Source organism: Castanea sativa, chromosome 3, assembly GCF_040712315.1.
Source record: "Castanea sativa cultivar Marrone di Chiusa Pesio chromosome 3, ASM4071231v1".
Lineage (NCBI taxonomy): Eukaryota > Viridiplantae > Streptophyta > Magnoliopsida > Fagales > Fagaceae > Castanea > Castanea sativa.
In genome coordinates this window covers 19,987,587-20,010,781 of record NC_134015.1, presented here as the reverse complement: position 1 = coordinate 20,010,781, position 23,195 = coordinate 19,987,587, and the positions used below count along the sequence as shown (strand labels likewise).

The window sequence follows — 23,195 nt, the reverse complement described above, 5'->3', positions numbered from 1 at the left end:
CTGTACATTGAGATCCTTGCCAATTTATCTTGAACATGGGCTTATATTACTCTTGACTCCCTAAAATTTGTGTAGTATGGCTGCCGTTGCTGAGGTGGATGATGAGTTCGGTCCTGGTCCCAGGGTTCCTTCGGTGTTAAGGTTTCTAACAGAACATCGATCATCTGCTGTTTGGGAAGGCCAGGTAAAATTAAAATCGACGACCTGAGTAGATTTCTATATTCTTTTCTTATCCTTTTACATTATGTTGCTTTGGTCCCTTTGAATGCATAGTAATGCTCTTGCAAAATGGTCTCTAAATAATTATCTACCTCTTATCATTTTCGTTTTAGGCTATACTCCTGATTTTGTTGATGTAATTCTTCTTGAGCATAACCTTAATCTTGATATATAGCTTTTGTATTTTTGGTTTTTGTATAAAAAAATAAAAAGACTACAAACGCTTCGTTAAATAAGTTGTCATAAACTCATGGAAATTCCAATTGAAGAACTTATAGTCTATTTTCCCAACAATAGCTACAATCATTTATACAAAGGTTATGGCACATTACATCTCATCACCATGGTTCTATCATGTGTAGGATCCGGGGGTATTGAAATGTCGTGGTCGTAATGAGGAGTTTCGAAAACGAAGCTCGATGGTGGATGATCGCGTCCTCGACATTGTCAAGAGAATTGGATTAGAGGGGCTGTATAGGATCCCATTTAGAGAGCTTGATCATAATTTGATAACGGCCTTTGTTGAGAGATGGCGGCCTAAAACCCACACCTTCCACCTTCCACATGGTGAGATGACGATCACATTACAAGACGTGGAGGTTTTGTTGGGGATTCCAATCGATGGTAAGGCAATTGTTGGAACTTGTGCCTTGAGGTGGGCTGTCGAATGTCAGGAAATGCTTGGAATTGTTACTAATTCCGTGGTGCTTAAAGGACAGAGGATCCAAATCAAGAAACTACTTGAAAAAATTGACCAAGGGTTGCCCGATGGTGCAGAAGAGGTTATTGTGCATCAGTATGCACGGTGTTATATTCTAGCACTCCTAGGGGACACAATTTTCGCTGTCTGGCGATAGGGTGCATACGATGTGGTTGCAGATGTTGAGGGACCTTCACAATCCACCTCGGTACAGTTGGGGGAGTGCTTGCCTTGCATGGTTGTACAGAGAGTTATGCAGAGCAACCGACAAAAACGCTAGTCAGATTGGTGGGGCCTTAATACTCGTTCAATATTGGGCATGGTCCTGATTCCCTTTTTTTTGCCCAAGGATAGACCTCCCACCAGATGGTGCATATGGCCCACCATTACCATCTTCGCCATTGTCTATTAAGTAAGTCTCTTCCTTGATCGATTCTCTCTATTTTTTTTGGATCCATCATTTTAAACGATATGACACATTGAACTTAGCATTATTCAACATACATATCCTTTTTCTTTTTTATTACATTGCATATTTGGTAGATATTGATTTCCTCTTTCTTCATTGTAGGTTGGTTTGGGTCGTGAGCACGAAGAATAGCCCTGCCGAAATCTGTTTGGTTCGGTACCGTCAGCTTCTAAATTCTATGTATCCCAACTAGGTATCCAAATTGTGTTTCTTGTAATGTTATCTTAGTGTATACTGTTATAACTGTAAAATATGTCAATTCAAAATAATGGAACATTGCATAATGTGCTACGCTTTTTTTTTTACTACAACAGGTGGTGTGGCAACCATATGAAGCCGAATTAGGCCACCTGCCTGCGTTCTGTGTAGCAGGACGGGACATGTGGACGGCGAGGGTGCTGCTTGTATGTTTCTGGCTAGTAGAGAAACATACACTGGATCGTGTTCTTCGTCAGTGTGGGATGGTGCAAGAAATTCCCGAAGATGTTGATACTGACGATGCCCTTCATAAGATAGACTTGAGGGGGAAGATTGAAGTGGATTGGAGGGTCAAACATTTTAGCCACATCCAAGTATGGAATACGAGAGCACATAAACTATGTCATGGAGCACGACTAGAGGGTGCTATGTCGAGTGTTCATCCATACTTCGGCTGGTATGGTAAAGTCACATGGAGGTTTATCGACCACACTAGCGCCTCTCTTCTTATTATGGTAATCGCTTTGACCTTTCTTTTCAAATTTTGTTGCGTATTACCATTTTGCGTTAGGTGTACTAATTGTATTACAAAAATTGCAGGTCGCCATGTACAAGCAGATGTTGATGCGTTATGTAGTAGATAGTCCTGAGCACAAGCTGATTACAGCTATGCTGAAGGAAATGGATCGCCTTCACCGTCTAGCTGCCCATCTTCCCTTGGAAGATGCGGATACAACAAATCCAGAATTGCCAGAACATAATGGACGACCAAGCACGAGCTCAACTCCTGCCAGCCATAGCCATGGCCAATGTGTTGCACCCCATCAAGGCCAAAATCAACCCCCTCCACCCCCACATGCTTATCCTGCCCCAGAGTTCCCTCCACCCCCACATGCATCACCTGCCCCAGAGTTCCCTCCACCCCTACATGCATCTCCTTCCCCAGAGATCCCTTCTCGTACTACTCCCGCATTTCCTGACCTACAGATCCCTATACCCACTGCACATGCATCTTCTCACCCCGAGATCCCTTCACCCACCCTATGTACATTTTCTGACCCCGCTCATCTATCCCTTACTCCACCATCCTTTGATCTCGGCATTGATTTCAATGACACCCCTCAGGTCATGCACACTCAATCTCCCTCGTACAGCATTGGTCATATACACCATGTACCACCCCATAGTGACTCCATGTCATTCATGCCCACTCCTGGATTGCATACAGCTCCTATGACTATGAGCCTCACTCACATTTCGTCCGCTACACCATCCTCCCCCGCAGTTGTAGTATTTTCAATTGTTGGGAGTCAAGCAAATCAACCAGCTGTGCATGTCGAGAATGAGCAAGTTGATGAGCTACAGTCACCCCCACAAGGTCGGCCTAAACGCACAAGAAAAGCACCTCCTTGTGGGACAGGTGGTCACAAAGCAGGACACAAGGCTGGCCCCACGGTATGCATTGGTCATTTACTAGCTTTGAATACTTTCGTGATTGCTGTTATAGTTGGTAGCAAAATTCATTTGATCCATTGTTTCTTTGTAACTTCGTCTTTGCAGCAACGCAAGGAGCCTGACCAAGGAGATGCGGTACCCCCTCCCCCACATACCAGACATTATACAAGACAGCATAAGCGTCAAGTGCCATAAGGTTAGCACCCCATCTGCCTACAAATGGTGTTCAACTCAGCATGTATATTTTGCCCAACTCAGCACCCCTTGCAAGATTTGTAAGGCTTATCAATATGCTTGAGGGTTTATGTTATCTCTTTTTATATGTTTATGCTACACTAGTCCTGAATATTTTTTTTTGAAATTATCTTACGGTTGAGACCATGGAAAGCATCTCTACGTTTATATTATAAATAGTTTTTCACTTTATTTGTCTGCAATAGAATGAAATAAATAAATCTATGTATCTAACTTATCAAACGAAATAAAGTAGCTTAAAGGCTATAAGTCCAATTCTCTAGTCCATTAGTATGTATTCCAACCCTGATACTGCATTGTAGAATCTTTTTATTGCTTTTTAAATGTAAGATGACTAAGTAATCAAATTTGCTGTTTAAGTAATCATGGTACCTGTGTTATTTGATGAGTTTCTGATGCAGTTTGGGACCGTTGACTGCACTGTGTTTGGTTCCTGAGAGAATGGAGGACAATAAAGTAATGTCTAGAGTCAAGAGGTCATTGGTTTTGTTCTCAAAAGCTGAGAATAAGCCAAATGATTGTTTTGAGCTCACTTTATCGAAATTTGAGGATAAAAGTGCTATTTTCATTTCTGTTTGACATCAGGATTCTGAATTTCTTTCTTGTTCATTTCCCCATTATTCGTCTCTCGCTGTTGGTCATTCTTTTTTCTTCTTCTTTTTTCACCTCAAGATTCTGAATTTACTTTTTGTTTATTTCCTCATTGTTCCTCTCTCTCTCTCTGTTTGACAAGTTGTTATTTTATCTATCTTTCCAGTCGTACCAAATTCTTTCAGTTTGGCCTATGAATGAAAATGAGTGTTGCGTGTAATGCTTTATGTCAAATTTGATTCTAAGAAGTAATAGAAAGCAACCTTTATTGTATTTGGCTCACTTGACTTATAGAGCATTGGTTCCCTCGGGTCATGCACAACATATCTAATACTTTCAGTCTCTCACATCTTTTTTTCCCTGCATCTTCTTCCAACCAACACAGACCTGAGCTTTTGTTTATAGCACATTACAGTACTTATCAAATGGCACTTTCTTATGAACTTGATTTTGCAATATTCATGAGCACAAAATTGTTTTTCTTTATCTTTTTTGGGACTGAATGGCATCTACATTCTTGATTTAGTTTAGAATCAATTTCAGCGGCTCTCTTTGAGTTATTGAGTTGTTCTACCCTCAGTTTGGGTCTTGGAAGGATGGGGGAGAGGAAAAGAAAGGTGACTGGAGTGGAGATTGTTTCTTAGTATTTTGCAGGCTCTCCTTCCTTTGATATCCAAATGGAGGTTTCATAATTCATGAGAAACTTTTCATTAATAATATATCTCTTGTTGAGATGCTGTAATTTTCCTGTTTACTCTTGCGAAGTGGCTTATTTATTTATGAAATATGAAAAAGGATCCACACAAAGAAAGTAATTATGATTTGGTGGCTTGGCTGTCTTGTTTGGCACATTCACATTTATAGTATTGCTATTTTTTATTTTCTGCAGGGTCATTCCAAGTAGACATTCTCGGCCAGCAGCGTATAGGCTTTATCTTGAACTCCTTAAGAGACACGCTTTTACACTTAAATATCTGATAAATGGACCAAATTATCATAAGTAAGTTATATTTATTAACTTATTTATATATTTATATTCTACTTGGTTCACATTGTCAATATAATTAAGCTGTTTTCTGTTGCCATCTAACTTATAGAATTACTGTTCACTACAAAAAAACTGGCCTACTGCGGCGGGCCAAAACCGCCGCTAAAACCCCAAAAACCGCCGCTATAGGTCCATTTCACCTATTGCGGCAGGGGCTATTGCGGCGGTTCTACCCGCCAGGCTTGTCGCGACGCAATATCTCTATTGCGGTGGTACAAAAACCCGCCGCTGTAGATACGCTTTTTAGCGGCGGTTTTAGTCTATTGCGGCGGGCATAAAACCGCCGCTATAGGTCCACGTTTAATAGATAAAATGTGGACCTATTGCGGCGCTTTTTGACCGCCGCTATAGGTTTTTTTTTTTTTTTTTCCAGCGGGCTTTGAAACTACTGTTTACATCAAATATAAGTGACAACCTGTTTCAAAGAACCTGTTTTGCATCAAATATATTGTTCAAACCTGTTACAATAATTATTAAAAGAAATGTTACTGCTTGATCCTCTTAACTGTGCTAATGTACCTATTTACACAAAAATCTAACACTTGGAAGACGTGCTAAAAAGCTACAACTTAACCAACCAACCAAGTTGTCAGTAATCATGCAATCCTATCCTTATCAACATTATAAGGATATGAGTAACAACAAAAGCACCATTTTACGCTCAAAGAATCCCGCATGAGAGCAACAAGAAAATTAATCATGCAAGATTGAAAACCCTCTAAATCATATAGAGGAAACAATTTACTATAATAAAATAGAGAATGCAATGCTTAAGTTTATGTCCAAAGCTGAAGTTCACAATAAATTTGAAAAATACAATAATACCTCTCTAGAAACCCAATGAAGCCAAGATCGCAACAAGATCTCGACTACGAACAAAGCAACACATTTTTTTTTTTCTTTAGATCTTCACACGGCTTAATTTCACTCAATGCATGTTCCTCTCTATTACATCCCTTTTTATAGTCCAGCTCCATCACTATTCCTGAGCTTTTCCCACAGGGCTCAAGCAATTGATGAGAAACTTCGTGTGGTTGAATGAGATTCAAATGTGTGGCTGATAGATCATAAAGTGAAATATTAAAACTTAAAAGTGAGACAAAAAGAAACTTTTATTCAACAAACAACAAATAGGGTAAACCAAGCTATCTAGTTTAACAAATTTGAAATTTTTCCATCTACGCTAAAAAAACTAGGCTTATGACAATAACAAAACTCCAACCTAGTAACTAAAACTATTTATTGTGATCTGTATAAACATCAGCTGCTTTTCAACTTCCCAAATTTAATTTATGTAAAAAAATTCTGAAGAACTACATTAAGTTTAAATGTGACTCAGAACTACATTTGATATATGAGATATGACATGAGATGAGAACCACCACTAACTTAGTTGGTTTTATGTGTACGGGTAGATATTATAATTTTAATAATTCCATAGTAAATTATCCTAAGGATTCTAAAGAATCATAATACAAAAAAGGATTTTCCTTTAGGATTTGCATCCACTCAAAGACCCAAAACTAGGTGACTTGAGCTTTCTTTGAACTCAGTATAACAAGCGTAAAAAAATATTGAACCATCACTCATCAATTAAGTGATAATTAGGTCAAATTAAAATTGAAACTTATAAATTAAGCATATTTTCATTTTCATCCTTATAGTTTTAATTTTTTTTTTCAATTGAATCTTTAACATTTCAATCTGCTTCTAATGTTGTCCTTCCATTCACCTTTGTCCATTTATCACGTTTAAGCGCAACAAAACAACGTAGTTTTATTAATTTTTAACTTCCAAACCAATAAAAAAGTCAAGGAATTAATTTTAAATTATAACATTCAATGAAAATAAAAAATTTCCCCTAATCGAGGATGATATCACGGGTGGAGCCAAATACAGTATGGTATAATATGCATGAGAGAGGCAGAAATAGTGTAATCTTTCTAAGGACTACAAATTTAGATATACATCTACAAGCCCATGAGAAAGTATGAGAAAGTACAAAACTCAAAAAAAAAAAAAAGTTGCAGCATACTTATAAGGTTTGTGTGAAAATTAAATTATTTTTGCGGCATTTAAAATCTTTTTAAGGAACTAATAATCTAGTTTACATCAATATTACAGCTGGAGATAAAAGAAAAGCAGCTAATATGTAGAGATAACATCCAAACACAGTTTGAAACCTTCAATTATGCACTTGAAAGGAGGAGAGGGGGAGGGAGGAAAAAATAGCGACTGCAACACGCTAAAAGTATCAAGTCAGAGACATTAAGATACAAGTAGTGTCAAAATTTGAATATTGGGGTTCTGGGTGTATTTTTTAATGCCAACATGGGGAAATTTAAGTTTGATAGTCAATAAAGGTTTGGAAAAATAATAATTTTTAAAATTTTTTTGATTAAATTTTTTTATATATATGATTTGAAAGATCCATGGGTTATAAAATGCGAAAAGAAGATAAATTAAGCATAGCCAAAAAAAGCAAGGTATCGAGACTTTCTATTTGCAATGAGAGAGAGACAATACTCCATCAATCTAATTACAATGACATATAAATGAATGCACTAGCACTCCAAATTCAAGGGCAAAAGAACAAACACATAATTCATGACAAATAGGTTACATCAAACATGAACATACCGTAGTTGCCCATGTACTTTCTACGTCAAGATATGGAGCAAGTTCTTCCGTTTTGTGACAACACCACCATTGGAGGATATGTATTGCCCAATGCATTTGCATATTAAGGAAAATGATTAAATTATTGCATTCTTCTTCCCTTTTCGTTTTTATTTTTCCAAGTTCTACATTCCCATGCGAGACCTATAATTATATCTTTCCTTTTCTCTCCTTTTTCTTTACTACAACTCACGCCCCATAAGAAGTCAAACCTGTGACACGACCCTCGATGCCTTACTTATCCGGAGAGGACACAATTTGGTCCAAAGAACATTGGCACCTTTTTTTTTCAATTTATTTATTTTTTAACATAAAGCAATATATTATTATGTTTGTAATGTTTTTGTGTGTGTGGGTGTGTGTGTGTCTTTGAGAGAGAGAGAAAGAGAGACAGAGAGATTCCACTAATCCAAATGGGGCTATATATTAACTTTCAGCAAGACACATTAACCAATTCAAGACCCAATACACGCCAACATATCAAATGAAACGCAAGAAAAAGTAAAAAAGAAACACCCCATATGGAGATTGCAACACAGTTCACACATATTAATACTTCCCAAAACAAAACATCAGTCCATTGTGGTTATTACATTAAAGAACAACCAAGTTAGCAAACAAACAAAAACCCATTTATTAATCACATATTCCCATTATTTTTCATATCTCACTTTGATTTTTTTGGGTAAGATTACACAAATATTCATAAAAAAGAAGAAGAAAAAGAATTAAGGTTAGTTCTTACCCCAAGCAACAGTGCATTCCTCGCTAGTAGCACTAGCCTGATTCGCCTGGCACTCAATGCCTAATCAAAACCCCATATTAGAAAAAAAAAACCCAAAAATTTAAAAACAAAAAAGAAAGCTCAAAATTATGAGGGTACATACAGAGATCCATGATGTGGTTCCTACAGATGGCACAGTTATCCACCACAATATCTGCAATCAACACAAAACCCAACAAAATTAAGCAACCCAAAAATTCAGACAAAAATGAAAGAGAGATAAGAAGGGAAATTTGATATAAGAGAAATTAACCCCAAGCCCAGAGAGAAACGGCGTTCCACTCTTTGATTTCGAAGCGTTTGTTGTTTTTCCTAAAAGAAGAGGGGATGGGGAATGAGGAGGGCGGCTGAATGAGAAAAGAGATGTCTAGGGTTTTTTATGTTTAGTTTTAAATAGAACCAAAACGACGTAGTTTTGATAATAGTAACTTTAAAAATGAAAAGGAAAAAAAAAGCTGTCATGGAGGTTAGAACCTTGGAAAAGTCCTTCAAAAATATGCATGGTACACGTGTTAACCACTAAGGTAACAACATTTTATTTGTTCATTATCTTCTATAATATTAACACTTATCTATGTGTATCAGATTTTTTTTTTCGCTTATCTTTTCCTTTTGTGTGTGGATATTTTCAAACTTTTCACTCAAGCACAAACTCTTTTTAAAGGATTTGAATTTGAGAAGTTTATCAATAACAAATTTATGTTTATCACTTTGTTTAAATTCAATTATTTTTGTTTGAGATTTAAAAATATCGAGATTTTGAGAGGAGAATTTTTTTTTTTTGACATTTTTTTCTTTCTTTTCTTTAAAGTAACACAACATACTTCCCTAAATGGTTCAAAAAAAAAACGTACTTCCCCAAAAAAAAAGTAATTGAACAATTAAGAGTATTTAAGTTTAACAAAATAAAATAAAAAATAAAAAATAAAAGAAAGGAAGGACCAAGAAGTAACCGAATTCAAATAGAAAATATACTTTTCAAATAGGGAAGAAGAGATTTAGAAGAAGAAAAAAATGAGAATTGAATAATTCGAAACGTTGTGTTCTGACAGACCATGCACCACGCCAAAACAAAAAATAAAAAAGATAGGATCATGACAATATTAAATAATTCGAAACTTTTAAGATTTACATATAACATTGTAAATGACATGAAGATTTTCAAATATTTTTTTGGTTAATGGCAGTCACCTTCTAATTAGTAATTATATACTGAAAAATGCTAGAACTGTCTTGATTAAAACCTTGTGGAAGTACTTTAGATAGTAGGCAATGCAATCATAAATGGTCTTGCTAGGGTACCTATTCCCCAAAGATGGTTGTGATGGTAAGGAGAACAAGAATTTGAGACATCAAGCTCATTATGCATAATTTTTTCAGTTAAACAACATCACCAATTTTCATCTTTCCCATTCTATACCCAATATCAAGAGAATTTGAGGGTATTTTGTGTATCAAAAAGTAGTAATCCAAACAAGAGAAGACCCTTCGATGTCCTTACAGTGCTAGATGTTATGACTGACTAAAATGTATTTATGCTCTGTGGTTATCTTTAATTAGTAGGCTTTTAAACTGGTTCACACCTCTCATGATTCAACAGCCAATGAGGTCCCCATTGTTCTAAACCCTTCATATGCGCTTAGGCCTTCTTAACAGCTCTGGTTTACAACACATAAAGTTGAAATACAGAGAAGTAGTGAAAAATAGCTACAGTAATTGCTAAGGAATAGGAAACCAGAGCTTTCCATGTTGACTTGGACTGAAATCTTCTCTTTGGGATGGTGCATGTTGGATGCATCACCGGCTGTAACTTTTATTCATTTTTGTTTATTATCTTTAATAAATTCACAAATTTTCAATGAGTTTCTGTGAAAATTTTATTTTATGTAGTACTACATAATTTGAATAAGGATAGAAGAGCTCTACAATTCAAGTGTAATGAAGTTTATTTCAAATTTTTTAGTTTACTATCTCTTAATTAATTCACAAATATTAAATAATTTTTTATGACTTTTATTTATGTGATACACATGAGTCATATAATAACAATATAACCCCAAAATTGAAATTTCATGTTTGATGAAATTGCTCTCACTTAATTTATAATGCTTGTTTTCCATTGTAATTTTCTATCATAAAGTTTTCTAGAGTTAAATACTGTGATGGCCATTGAGTTAGTAGGGGAATTTCTACAAAATAAAGTAACTGCGAGAATTCTTTACTTGGCTCGTCGAAACATGTATGTAGATTTCCCTTTTAATAACGTCCTTCTCAAACTCTGTTCATTTTACTTTAATTGCATGCAAGTGAAATCACACTGGATGACTCTTATGCTCAATAGGTCAAGCATTGGATAGTGACTGTTATCAATTGACCATTAAGTGCATTATTTATAGACATAACTTAATATTCTATGAAAGATTTTTCCAAAATAGTTGTCCTATATTTTCAGTGAATCCTGCTTTGTTATTCCATTCAATTCCATATTTATAATTTTATGAAGTCATAACTATTATGTCTCTTCATAACTACCATAATCATATTTCTATTTGGTCTTCTTTTGAATGAAAGAAATTAGGCTAACAGTCCCTGCTACATTGTTAGGCCCTCACATTGGCTAGATTTCATCCAGAGATTACAGTTGCTTCAAGCAAATTCCTCAGCATTAAGAAATTCCAAAACTCTTACTCCTGAGTCTCTTCAGCAGTTGACTTCAGATGCTCGAATAGTATTGTCTTGAGAATGCAAAACAAGTTCACTACAAAAGTTTCATGCAGTCATGGCTTTTGGATCTCTCTCTTCCTCTGCTGGTCTATGCCAAGGAGTTAGCCGTTCTGCTCTTTGGCTTCCTCTTGATCTCTTATTAGAAGATGCCATGGATGGATATCAAGTAAATGCAACATGTGGCATTGAAATAATTACTGGTAAATTCAGAGTTTTTCATAGTCCTTGACATGAATCTTAATAGAAATGTTGTCAGATCTGTTCTTCCAAATCCAATGTCTATAAAAATGATAATTTTAAGGTTTCAAATTGTGCAGGTTTGATTAAAACCCTTCAAGCAATAAATGGCACCACCTGGCATGACACCTTTTTAGGTCTTTGGATAGCAGCTCTTCGTCTTGTTCAAAGGGTTAGAATTCGTCATGATTGTACTAATCAGTTTCAGTTATTTCTGAGTATATGTCAAATATTTTTGACATCACAATGATTTCTTATTTCATTCGAGTATCATGTCCTACTCCTTAAATTGTCTTGTTCTCTTTAGCCTTTAGACCTGACTCAAATTTTTGTGTTTTTAGAAGTTTTTGTCTAACATCAATCTTTGAGTTTTCTTCCGTATCTTAATTGATCAGTAATCTGGAGAAGTTTTAAGCATTTTGGGGGAAAAACATCTGTTTGTTTCAGTGAAGTGCCTTTAAATGGTTAATTGTGTCTTTAAAATCAATGTAGTAGGAAGGTGTTTGCTTGCATTGTTAGTATGAAAAAAACAGTGTTTATATAGGATCAGCTGCTGTAAATTAATAAAGCTTCCAACTTTTAACAGTTTACGTTACTTGGATTTGAAATAGGTTTCTTCATCTTGTGCTTTACACGGCAGAGAGAGCTTGGAGCCATGCCATGGAGAAGAGGCAGCTTCCGGATGGTCCAAATTCGCGTCAGCGTATCTATTTGATTGGAAGGCTGAGGAAAGCAGTTAAATGGGCTACACTGTTTGCTCAGTTGTGCGCAATCAAGGGAGATTCCAGAACGTCGTTAGAAGCTGAGGTGTGTCTACAATATATCATTTTACCGTCAAGTTTTCACAGGATTTTGAAATGCTTGAGGGAGTATGAATGATCTGTGGGTCTTGTTCAAAACTACAGGCTGTTTAATCAATGTATCACTTTTTACCATTAACACATTGAATCATATGTTGAGTATTGAATTGCTGCCTAATTTTTTTGGATAGTGAATGTTTTGATACTTATCTTTTCATTACTCTATTTTGAGAACTATCTTTTACTTAATCTAGTTTTACATAACTTCTTCCATTTTCATTTTGCTAACTTTCAATTTCCAATATGTAGGCTTATGCCTCTTATATGAAAGGGAACTTGTTGTTTGAACTTTGAACAAGATCAGAACTGGGACACAGCATTAATGAATTTCAAAAGTGCCAGGTGCATTCTTGTCTCCTTAAATATACTGATTTTTACTCTTCATACTTTGCCATTGGAAATGAATTTGATCATCAAATCTCACCTCAAAAATAAAATAATAATGAATTAATTGATTTAGGCGTAAATTAATTTTGAGTGGAAATTTATCTTAGAAATCCCTTTGAGATGTTCCTTGTTTGGTCTATAAATGAAAGTGAATTTCTTTAAAATTGCAGCTTAGCCGAGATCTACACACGTCAATAATTGAGGGAAGGTTTCCAGAGTATGTTTTTCTTTTGCTTCCCCCCCCTCCCACCCAATCATTTTCTCTTCCTCTTTTCTCTTTCACGTCCTTCTGAAGTAGCCATTCTCCATTCTTGTTCAGTTAATAACTTTATGCCAGTTAAATTCCTCACTTCTATCTTTTGGGTAATGACTATTTTAACATTCTTCTCAATCTTATCTTATTGTAGGTTTGTATGTAATTTTTTGCGGATAATGGTATATTTCTTCACTTCTTTCACTCCCATGAGTTAAACCACACTAAAAGTCTTCTGATGGTTTCCAGCCACAACTGGATATTTGGCGATGATTATATTTTATGCAACTATCCCGTTTGTGAAAAATATACATTTTTCTCTTGCTTAACTAGTGCACTTGTAACTTCTCTGAATTTATTCAAGTATGGTTGTGTCTGCTGGTTTTTTTTTCTCCCCTTCTTTACTTTTATAGTCCAAAAAGTCTCAGGTTTTGCTTTATGTCTCAAGTTTTGTTTTATGTGACAAATTTGTTCAGCTCAAGAATTGGAAAAAGATTTACATAGTCCAGCTGCAAATTCACTGCCAGCAGAGAAAAGACTGGCCATCTTTGACAAAATTTTTACTGCATATCATGAAGCTAGGAGCTGCATTCGTAGTGACTTGGTATGGAAAGTTACTTCATAATGTCATTGTTTTATTTCTATTAGAAGTGAGGTCCATTTAACCCCTAAAGATAACATGGTTGGGAGCCATGACTCATGTTACGGAGGTTGGTCATTTAAATATGTCATTGCCCCTTCACTTGGGGCCAAAATTCACTTCTCAAAAAGACAGGAAAAAAGGACTTCATTAGATTATTCATTAAAAAAATTACTCTTAAAAAAAAATTGTAAGAAATCATTCTCATAGTTCAATCCTATTCTGTATCTTTTAGACTGCTTTCTTGATATACTGTATATTCTAGGTCAATGCAGGGAATGCTGAAAATGTGAAAGATGACTTAAATGGTCTTGACAAAGCCGTTAGTGCTGTTTTAGGACAAAGAACCATTGAGTGCAACCAGTTGTTAGTTACCCTTGCAAAGAGTAAACTTACTAGGCGACGTGATGACAAAAATGAGAAAGTTACCAAGCCTGAAGAGCTTGTTCGCCTATATGATCTTTTATTACAGGTTAACTATCTCTATTTAATTGCTTGTTACTTGGCTTTCTTCTCATTAAATGTACTACTGAAGTTGCAAGATGCTAGCATCAAATTTTATTAGAAAACTTTGTGAATGATTATGTTATATTTTGCAGAATACAGCTGATCTTTCAGATTTAGTCAGTTCTGGAAGAGATAGAAAACCCGAAGAGTTGGCATTTTCTGAAGAGTGTGCACTTAAAAGGTTGTCCTTTATAGCAGAAAGGTTTGGCTTTTGAGTTTTTTTATTTTAGTGGTCTTAGAAAATGCTTTTTATTTAGTTTATTGCTACTCCTGCAAGTATTTTAAGATTACACCCCTATGTCTTTTTAAATGTTGAAATTGATCTTCAATTGCATCGCAATTCTTCATTTCTTTTCTTAAGACATACATGTCTTTCATTTTTAGTACCTTTTGGAAAATTATAGTTTATGGATGTTTGAAATCTTAGCTTTAACAGGTTCCTTGTTCTACCGTAACCTTTTCTTTCTTCTCATCCTCATTAGCATCACCATTTCAACTATGCTGCTCTGATGGACTTGTTTCTTAACCTCTCAGCATTCTGTATGATATTAAAACCATTATTCATTTGCATTTCTATTTTCTTTGATTAGTAAGTTTCAGATGAACTTGATGGGTCTTAAACCCATGATCTCATCCTCCACCTTGCTCTTACAAGGTAAGGAGGTGTCATTTTAGTTAGAGCTCATTGGAAATATTTCTTTTCAAATTGATAAGGCTGTGCCTGGTTCACAAATATATTTTTGATAATTCAATAATTGGGGTGTGGGGATTTGAATCCTAGATGTCTCAATTGGAAATACCAAGAGGTGCCAATCAGTTAAGCTACAAGGTTCTTGGTCTAATTCCCAAAAACATAATTGAGATTACACTTGTTCTAGTTGATTTTTAGAATGGGTTTTTGTTGTTCCCTGCTCAAATTTAATTTATAGGCCTCGCAACATTTTGGCAGGTGCTTCTACTTGGCAAAATCTTACAGCTTGGCTGGAAAGAGGGCAGAAGCTTATGCATTATATTGCCGTGCTCGGTCTCTTGCTGAGGACGTCCTACAGAAATTCCGAACTTTGAATGAGAATGATCAGGTTTGTGTCTATTTTTGGATTATAATATTTATTTTTCTTTTATCTGTTTGTCATATAGATTTTTTAAGCATTCATTCAATTTTCTGGCATTGATGTATCATTAATGTGTAACAAATCTACATTCTTGCTGTACTTTTTAGAGTCTAATGAATGGCTCAAAGTTTTTCATTTACACCATGTTGCTCTGGCATGTCAGCTTTTGTTGGCTTCTGCAGTTTACTGAGGATGTCACTTATCTAAAAATTTACTGAGATGCCATATTGAGGCCTACATTTGAGAGATGAGTTTTGAAAATTTAATCGGTGATGTTGGATTCAAAGTGATAACCTCATCAGAACATGGAATCCCAGTTGACTTGAACATAACTTAGTAGTTCAGATCACCTAAAAACTGTGACCTGTACCATCTCTATGAAATAGTTTAGGTCCACCTACTCTCAACTATTTTAGATGAACTTGTAATATGCCACTAGGATTCTGACCTTGTTCTTTCTATACCCATGTCTATCAATATACCTGAACCTGGGCTTTCTTGTTTTGGGGGGTCTATGTTTGTGCTTGTCCATTATGTAATAATCTATCATATTCATGTTTCTCTGAAGTTCAGATTCTACTGGTCAAAGGACATCACTTAATCAGATTCTATTATCATACATTCCCTCTAATGGTCCTGCTTTTTTCAAATGCTAATATTATTTCAGCGATGCTTACAGGCTGCATTTTACAACTCAAAAATAGTTTTTTTTTTATTATTTATATTAAAAAAAAAGGTTATGTGTTGATCCTTTCCCTTCTATTTGTTCCAGCATATCGTGAGAAATGTTACAAGCACCTCCCGCTGCCATAACAAAGTTCCGAGAGATTAAGGAGAACATCAATGAGGGACTAAAATTTTATGTTACTCTACAGGTTAGAATTGTTTGGTTAGACTGTGTGGTGCAAGTATTCATTTAATAAAGTTATTGTTCAACTATACGCTTGCTCCTCTTTGTAGCTGTGGGTGAGATTTAATATTATTGATGTGCATATATCTCTCCTTGTAAGCATCTGTACGTGATTTTTTCATTATTGAATTTGTGAACTTTGGTAGAAGCGACTGGTTATTTTGTCTGCACCATAAATTTAAGTTTTTTAGTTTATTTTTTTGGGGAGATGTGTATGTACTTCTTGGGTGGCATATTTGTATTGGTAATCATGGTAATGCATTTGGTGTGGAGTGAGAGGGAGGAATTCCTTCCACTTTTAAATTGGTGTGGAGATTCCAGTTATGGAGTTGAAATGTTCTTTTTTGAGAGTCAGAGTGTTGTATGAGTAGTTCTTTAGTCTTGGAACTAGGGATGAGCATTCCATTATAGATTATATACTCTCTCTTCTTTTAGAGCATTATTTTTTGTTGGACTCTCTTCCTAATTCTTTAGGAATGTTTGTAACTTGTATATACATCATGTGTTTGCAAGATTTTCTTTTTTCAATAGAATTGACATAAAAAAGAGTGGATAAATGAGCTGTCGTTTTTCAACAGGATGCAATCACAAATGTAAAGCAACAATGCAGCGATTTTGTCATGACCAGAAACATCCAGTGCCGGGAAATGACTGAAGATGTGCAAAGACAAATGGCGGGGCTCAATTTCCAGGATAATAAAAACGCAGGTGCTTACAGCACCCTTCAGTAGGACATCAGAATCAAAGATCCAATGTTTCTGGCAAGCAGATCCTCGGCCACAAGCACCTTACTATCAGCCACCAGAGCAGCCTACAATGCCTGGGTATGGTCCCCCACAATAGTGTAGCTGTGTATCATCTATCCATTTTGGCTATATAATTTGATTGCTTTTGATATGTAATCTGTCACTTTGTAAATCTTCCATATTATTTATTTTCACCTAAGGGGTTCACAACTTCATTCTTATTTTTATTGTCAAATTTTGAAATGTTATGAAACATAAAGAGAAGATGAGAATGGAAGATTGAAGATATTAAAGTGGACTAGTCACTAAGACCTATGTCCCCAACACCAAACGCCTATGAGCTTGATTGATTGATAGCACATTTCAATGGAACCTAGACTTATAATGGGATTTTTAGAGTTTGAAATTAGGTCAATTATCAAGTTATTACATGTATTTTGAATTTGAATTTCATATCAACATAATTGATTCTTTCAATCCCTTGATTTACTCCAAGAAATTAATTCTGTGATTTTGTCTTAAGTTTTTGTTAAGTGACATACTTTCCAGCATCAACTTATCTTTTTAAGTATCTCTAGTTTCCACTATAACAAAAAAGTATCTATAGTTTCCACTCATCTGAGTTCTTGTTTTTTGCTACACTCATTTTATGAAGTTTTGCTTCTTTATATTCCAGTCTTTAATACCATGGCATAGCTGGTGGTATAGTTGTCTTATAAAATTTTCCCATTGATTTAATGGGTTTTTTGTGATTGCACTCATCAACCTTTCCTTGAAAGTTTATGTAATGGAAGAAAAAAAAAGATGAAAGTTCATTACTTGGCTTAGGTTGGGTTCACAAATGAGGGGAAAGTGCTTGCATTGGATCTTGAAATTTACAGTAATGCTGGAAATTCAATGGACCTTTCTCTTGCTGTCCTCGAACGTGCTATGTTTCACTCAGATAATGTCTATGAGATACCAAATATGAGGATTGTTGGAAGGGTTTGCTTCACTAATTACCCCAGTAACACTGCCTTTAGAGGATTTGGTGGTCCTCAAGGTATGATTATTGCTGAAAATTGGATTCAAAGAATTGCAGTAGAACTTAAGAAAAGCCCAGAAGAGATAAAGGAAAGAAGACTCAACTAGAAGTTATAGTTGAAGGTTAAACAGTATATTCATTTAAGTGCAAAACAAAAGGTGTCATGGTTCATGCTAAAGGCAGTAAAGCACTAGCATCAGCACTTTCAAAAAAAATTAGCATTTGGCACATCAAAAACTCACTTTTTAACACAGCCTTTTGGACAAGTTATTATTTAATAAAATCATGAGGGTAATAGTGAGGACTGAATGGGGCAATTATTTTTTGTGAGGTTGACACGTGGATTCAGTTAGGGCCTGACAGGAAATCACTCAAAAAATAAAAATAAAACCTACAAATCGAGTTCATAGAACTCGATTTCTGTGGACTTATAAATCAAGTCCTATGGACTCGAGTTCTACAGTGAGTACTCGACTTCCCCAAATTCGAGTTTCCAGGCAGAGAGGTCATACATTTTTTTTTTCAGTAACTTTTACTTACTTTTTTTTCTTACCTTTTTTTTTTCCTTTTTTTTTCTTACTTTTTTTTCCGTTTTTTTTTCCTTATTTTATTTCCTTTTTTTTCTTATAGTCTCAACAAGAAGCACCAACACAGATGAGTATAACAGCTTATAGAAATAATTAACAACTAATTGAAAGATAAAATTAACCATTCATAATATCACAATATAGAAACAGGTACATCGGATGCAGAATACTTCGATTACAAGTGCATTCAGTGATAAAAAAAAATAATAATTGTGCCGATACAACCCAGTAGTAAGTTCAAATACACAATAAAGAGAACCACAATTTACATCTACAATGGCATTCCAAAATTGAGTATCTGCATACCTGAGAAAAATTGAAATATTGTCGTTAGATACCAACAGCCAAAACAACGGTACTAATCTACGTAACTTGGATAATTGATACACACATGAAATTTTATATAAAAGCATCACTTACCTAGGTTGGGTCAGTATTGCTTGTCGAAGCCCCACGGGAAAGCGGACATCTTCTACGGTTATGCCCATGTTGATGACATAGTCCACAGCTCTGCTTTTGTTGAATCTCCCTCAAGTCAGAATCTGGCCTTCGGCTTCCTGGTTTTCGCCGGACCCCATCCATCTCATTCCGTATCCTAGACTTCACAGGTCGACCTTTGGCTCGCAAGAGGTCTGGGTCAGGCACCCACTTTGGACCTTCCACATCCCTCCACAATGACTCTGACTTTGGCACCACAAATTGGTGTGAGTAGGTGCGAATGGCGTTCTCCAAACTATAGCATGGGTCAATATATGCACTTGCATCTTGCCCCAAGTACTGAAGAACTGTAATCGCATGTGAACAAGGGATCTTTCGATTTTGCCACTTTCCACAACCACATGTTCTGGCCAATATGTTTATTTCATGACTATGTTGTCCCCCTCCAGAGCTTTGGATGTTGTATGCAGTCGTTACTTGATATACACCATGGACATTATTAAACGGCCTTACTTGGTGTGTTTTAGATTTTTTCAAATTTGCATCAAAGATTTCTAAGGCATATTTACTCCACACCTTGCCCTCCAAGAGATCATGAGAAATTTTTTTGTGTCGATCATGGAAATACGCGACAAGTTTGCTCCAAGTGAATTCAACTAGTGCAGCAATGGGCAGGCCACGAGCACCTTTGAGTAATCCATTGAAGCACTCCGAGACATTGGTTGTCATAGCCCCATAACGTTATCCACCATCACGTAGCTGGGTCCACTTCTCTATATCCTCTTTCATTAGATATGTGTATGGCATGATGGATGGGTCAGGTTAACTTACCTGTTGTTTAGTGGCTGATTTCTTCCTAAGGGCCTCGATCTCGGCTTCCTTGATAGGTTGCATGTACAACTCAAATTTAGCTTCCTGAGTAGCATACCCGCTTTCAAGGCCAATAACTTTAAAGTGGCGTCCTGAAAATGTGTGTTGAAGTTGCTAGCAACATGTCGAAGGCAATATCTGTGGTATACTCGTACTCGTCCATGATCATGTCTAGGCCAGTTTGCAATTGCGTTTCGAATACCCTTATGTCGGTCAGAAATTATGCATATGTCCTTATTTGCTATCACATCCCCCAGTGCAAACCTGACGCAATCTAAAAACCACCTCCAACTAGGCCATGACTCTTTGTCCACAACAGTAAAGGCGAGAGGCAAAACCTTGTTGTTGGCATTGGTGGCCATTGCAATCATCAACACCCCTCAATATTTACCATACAAATGGGTCCCATTAATACTGATTACTGGCTTACAATGTCTGAATCCTTCAATGCAAGGAGCGAAAGCCCAAAATGCATATCGCAATATTGTAACACCTTCCTCCCTCGGTTCAGTGAGATACCAGTACCGGGTGCCAGCTTCTTGATCCAAGTATGCCAACAACAACTTTTTCAGCCTTTCGTAAGACTCTTCCCAATCGCCGAATATCTTTGCAATAGCCCTTTGTTTCGCATCCCATATCTTATAGTAAGAAAGCTTATGTTTATAATACTTCCCTTTGATGTAATCTCTAAGGTGTTGAATTGTTGCCGTGTGATTTTCTCGCAATGTTGGAACAAATTCTGCTGCAAGAAAATTTCAATCCATCATTCTACCATCAAGAGTCATGCCAAGGGTCATACAACTGTGAGGACCCCCATAAGATGTGACCATCCATGTTCCCTGTTTAGGCTTCATGACTGCTCCAACATACCACTTGCATGACCCATCCATGCATTTCACATACAGTCTACTTTTGGTCGACCTACTAGTTAGAAAGTTTCTGTTATGCTTTGCGGCATGAATTGTTAATGCACGTTTCACCGCTTCTTTATTCGCAAAAATCAACCCCGTACAAAAATTCATGTCCGCATTCCAAGAAGAAGTAAATGCTTGCTCACCAACTTCAGGATCAACCATATTTTTCCAAGTATTTTCACAAAATGATAAGGCGGGAGGTTCATAAACGGGGGTTGCATTTGTAACATGCTGAACTCTAACAGTAAGGTTTGCATCATCTTCATCACATTCATCCATATCATCAACATTAGGATTGAGAGTAATTTCATGGTCATCAACACCCCTATCAAAGTCACCTCGCTCAATCCTCTCTTCATACTCATCTCTATCGTCAAGATCTTCCCCAACACAGTGTTCGTCTTCATCTTCAACTACTGGAACTGTAGAGGATTCACCTCGATGTTTACAAAATTGATCTTCATATCTATTGTCAGGTTCGCTCTCAACTGTTCTTGGTGTCTCTTGAAAAGGGGGTGTATAGCCTCCCAACGTAGTGCATTGATAGGACTGCAAATTGTAGAGATGTAGTTGTTTGTACAATATTCTCTGCGCCGACTTCTGCACGCAGTTCCAAACTGACGTACAACTCAAAATTTGCTTTTTGTTCCCATTGACGCATTTTGTGAAACATGAACTTCACATGTTTGTCTTCTGTAATCGCCATATATCTGTAATTAATGCATTGATTGAGGACTTCATGTGGAGAACGGAAAGTAATATGTATGTCATGCAAAGCAGGGTTCAGTTGCAGCTCTTCCATAATTTTTATCTTCAAATCACTCAAGATCTTTAACTTATGGCATATCATCATATAACAACACTAGATACCCAGACCTTGAAATGGAAATCTGTCATAAGGGTTGGCATTGCTAAGGGATCCACCGTAGTATATATTTATATAGATCATTATCAACCTATAGATCATCAAGTGCAATTGTGTTAGTGTCAAATTTATAACTCTCAATCAACATCAATCACAAAACTTTGGGTATGACATGCCAACAATACTAACCTCAACCAAATTTGCATATACTCACATCCAAATCATTCTAGAGGCATGACTTTCAAAACCCATTCAAATAAGATATGATGAACAAAAATATTATAGCAACTAGTTACCCATTGAAATCTTTGTTACAAATCTGAAACAACTATATCTTGAAATAATTTATACTAAAAAAACTGTAATGGGTGTCTTAGGTATCAAACTCATAATTCATTTCATACCAATGACAAAAACCTAAAAGTACTAAATATTCCTAACAATTGATCACAATATTTAGTACTAAATATTCCCAATATTAATTTTGAATAAAAACCTAGCATAATCACAATATTTGGTACTAAATATTTCCCCAATACTAAATATTCCCAATAATTAATCAGAATATTAATTTTTTAAAAAAACCTACAAAATAATTTAATCACAATATTTACACTAACAAAAAATAAGCAAATATTCCCAATATGTTGTAATAACATAATTAATCACAATATTTGGTACTAAAAATTCCCAATTTACAATCACAATATTAATTTCCTAAAAAAAACTTAGCAAATAATTTAATCACAATATTTACACTAACAAAAAAAAAATTCCAAATATGTTGTAATAACATTAATCACAATATTTAGTACTAAGTATTTTCAATAATTAATCATAATAATAATTAAAAAAACTAACAAATAATCACAATATACTAACAAACTACCCACAAACAAACAAACTAATCACAATATTTACACTAACAAACAAAAAAGCAAAAATTTTCCTAATATGTTCTAATTGTTTCTTAAAAAAAATAACCTAGCAAATAACCACTATATTTAACTAACAAAAAATATTATCAATATTGTAAAAAACATTAGTTGAGAATTGATGAAAGTTGATGAAAGTTGAGTGTGATTGTTGTGTGAGTGATGAGGTAAGTTGTGTGAGTGATGAGGGTTGTGTGAGTGGTGCTGCTATGAGAGCAGAAGAGAAATGAGAGCATAAGAGAGGGTGTGAGCCAGGTAAGGGGGAAAAAGGTTCTAGTTGGGACCCACATGACACGTGGATGAGTTGGGGACCATTCACAGAAATCGAGTTCAGGAGACTCGATTTTCAGAAGCAAATAAATCGAGCCTCCTTTACTCGAGTTACGTCCACGTGCTCGAAAACCATGGTGCCCAAAAATCGAGTCCAATGGACTCGATTTACTTTAAGTGATCACGTGACCAAAAATCAAGTCCAGTAGACTCGATTTACTTTAAAGTGATCACGTGCGCCCGTGAGTGTGGAAAATAGAAATCGAGTTCATTGAACTCGATTTTTGTGCCTACGTGGACTCCTTGTCCAGCTCAGCCAGTGCTGCGATGGAGAAATGGAGTACAATTATAAGCCAAAAATCGAGTCCAATAGACTCGATTAGACTCGATTTGTTAAAAACCAAATTTGTTTCAAATTTTTGCTTATTAATGATATAATTTGAATTTTGTAGTTAGTTCTGAAAAAATGCCTAAGAATCACAAATGAGCAAAATATCAAAATTTAAACTATAAATAGA

The 23,195-nt window shown here is 35.7% G+C and overlaps 1 protein-coding gene and 1 long non-coding RNA gene across 2 annotated transcripts; one reads left to right on the top strand and one right to left on the bottom strand.

Moving 5' to 3' along the window:
• Positions 1–5,355: 5,355 nt before the first annotated feature.
• Positions 5,356–10,196, bottom strand: LOC142628639 (uncharacterized). Its single transcript, XM_075802691.1, has 6 exons — positions 10,086–10,196; positions 8,652–8,745; positions 8,502–8,552; positions 8,360–8,419; positions 5,849–5,992; positions 5,356–5,393 (listed from the first exon to the last, which is right to left on the bottom strand). The coding sequence occupies exons 1-6, from the start codon at positions 10,194–10,196 to the stop codon at positions 5,356–5,358; spliced, it is 498 nt and encodes a 165-aa protein (XP_075658806.1).
• Positions 10,197–13,377: 3,181 nt separating this feature from the next.
• LOC142626708 (uncharacterized) lies at positions 13,378–14,929 on the top strand. The gene is made up of 3 exons (XR_012842598.1): positions 13,378–13,463; positions 13,765–13,971; positions 14,099–14,929. It is a non-coding gene; the product is annotated as an uncharacterized LOC142626708 (long non-coding RNA).
• Positions 14,930–23,195: the final 8,266 nt, after the last annotated feature.

Coding starts and splice junctions, on each gene's coding strand:
- LOC142628639 (XM_075802691.1), bottom strand. CDS start 10,196: ATGCATCCAACATGCACCATCCCAAAGAGAAGATTTCAGTCCAAGTCA. Junction 8,746..10,085: donor CTATTTTTCACTACTTCTCT/GTATTTCAACTT, acceptor TTTCTCATTCAG/CCGCCCTCCTCATTCCCCAT. Junction 5,394..5,848: donor ATTGAGTGAAATTAAGCCGT/GTGAAGATCTAA, acceptor TTATTGTAACAG/GTTTGAACAATATATTTGAT.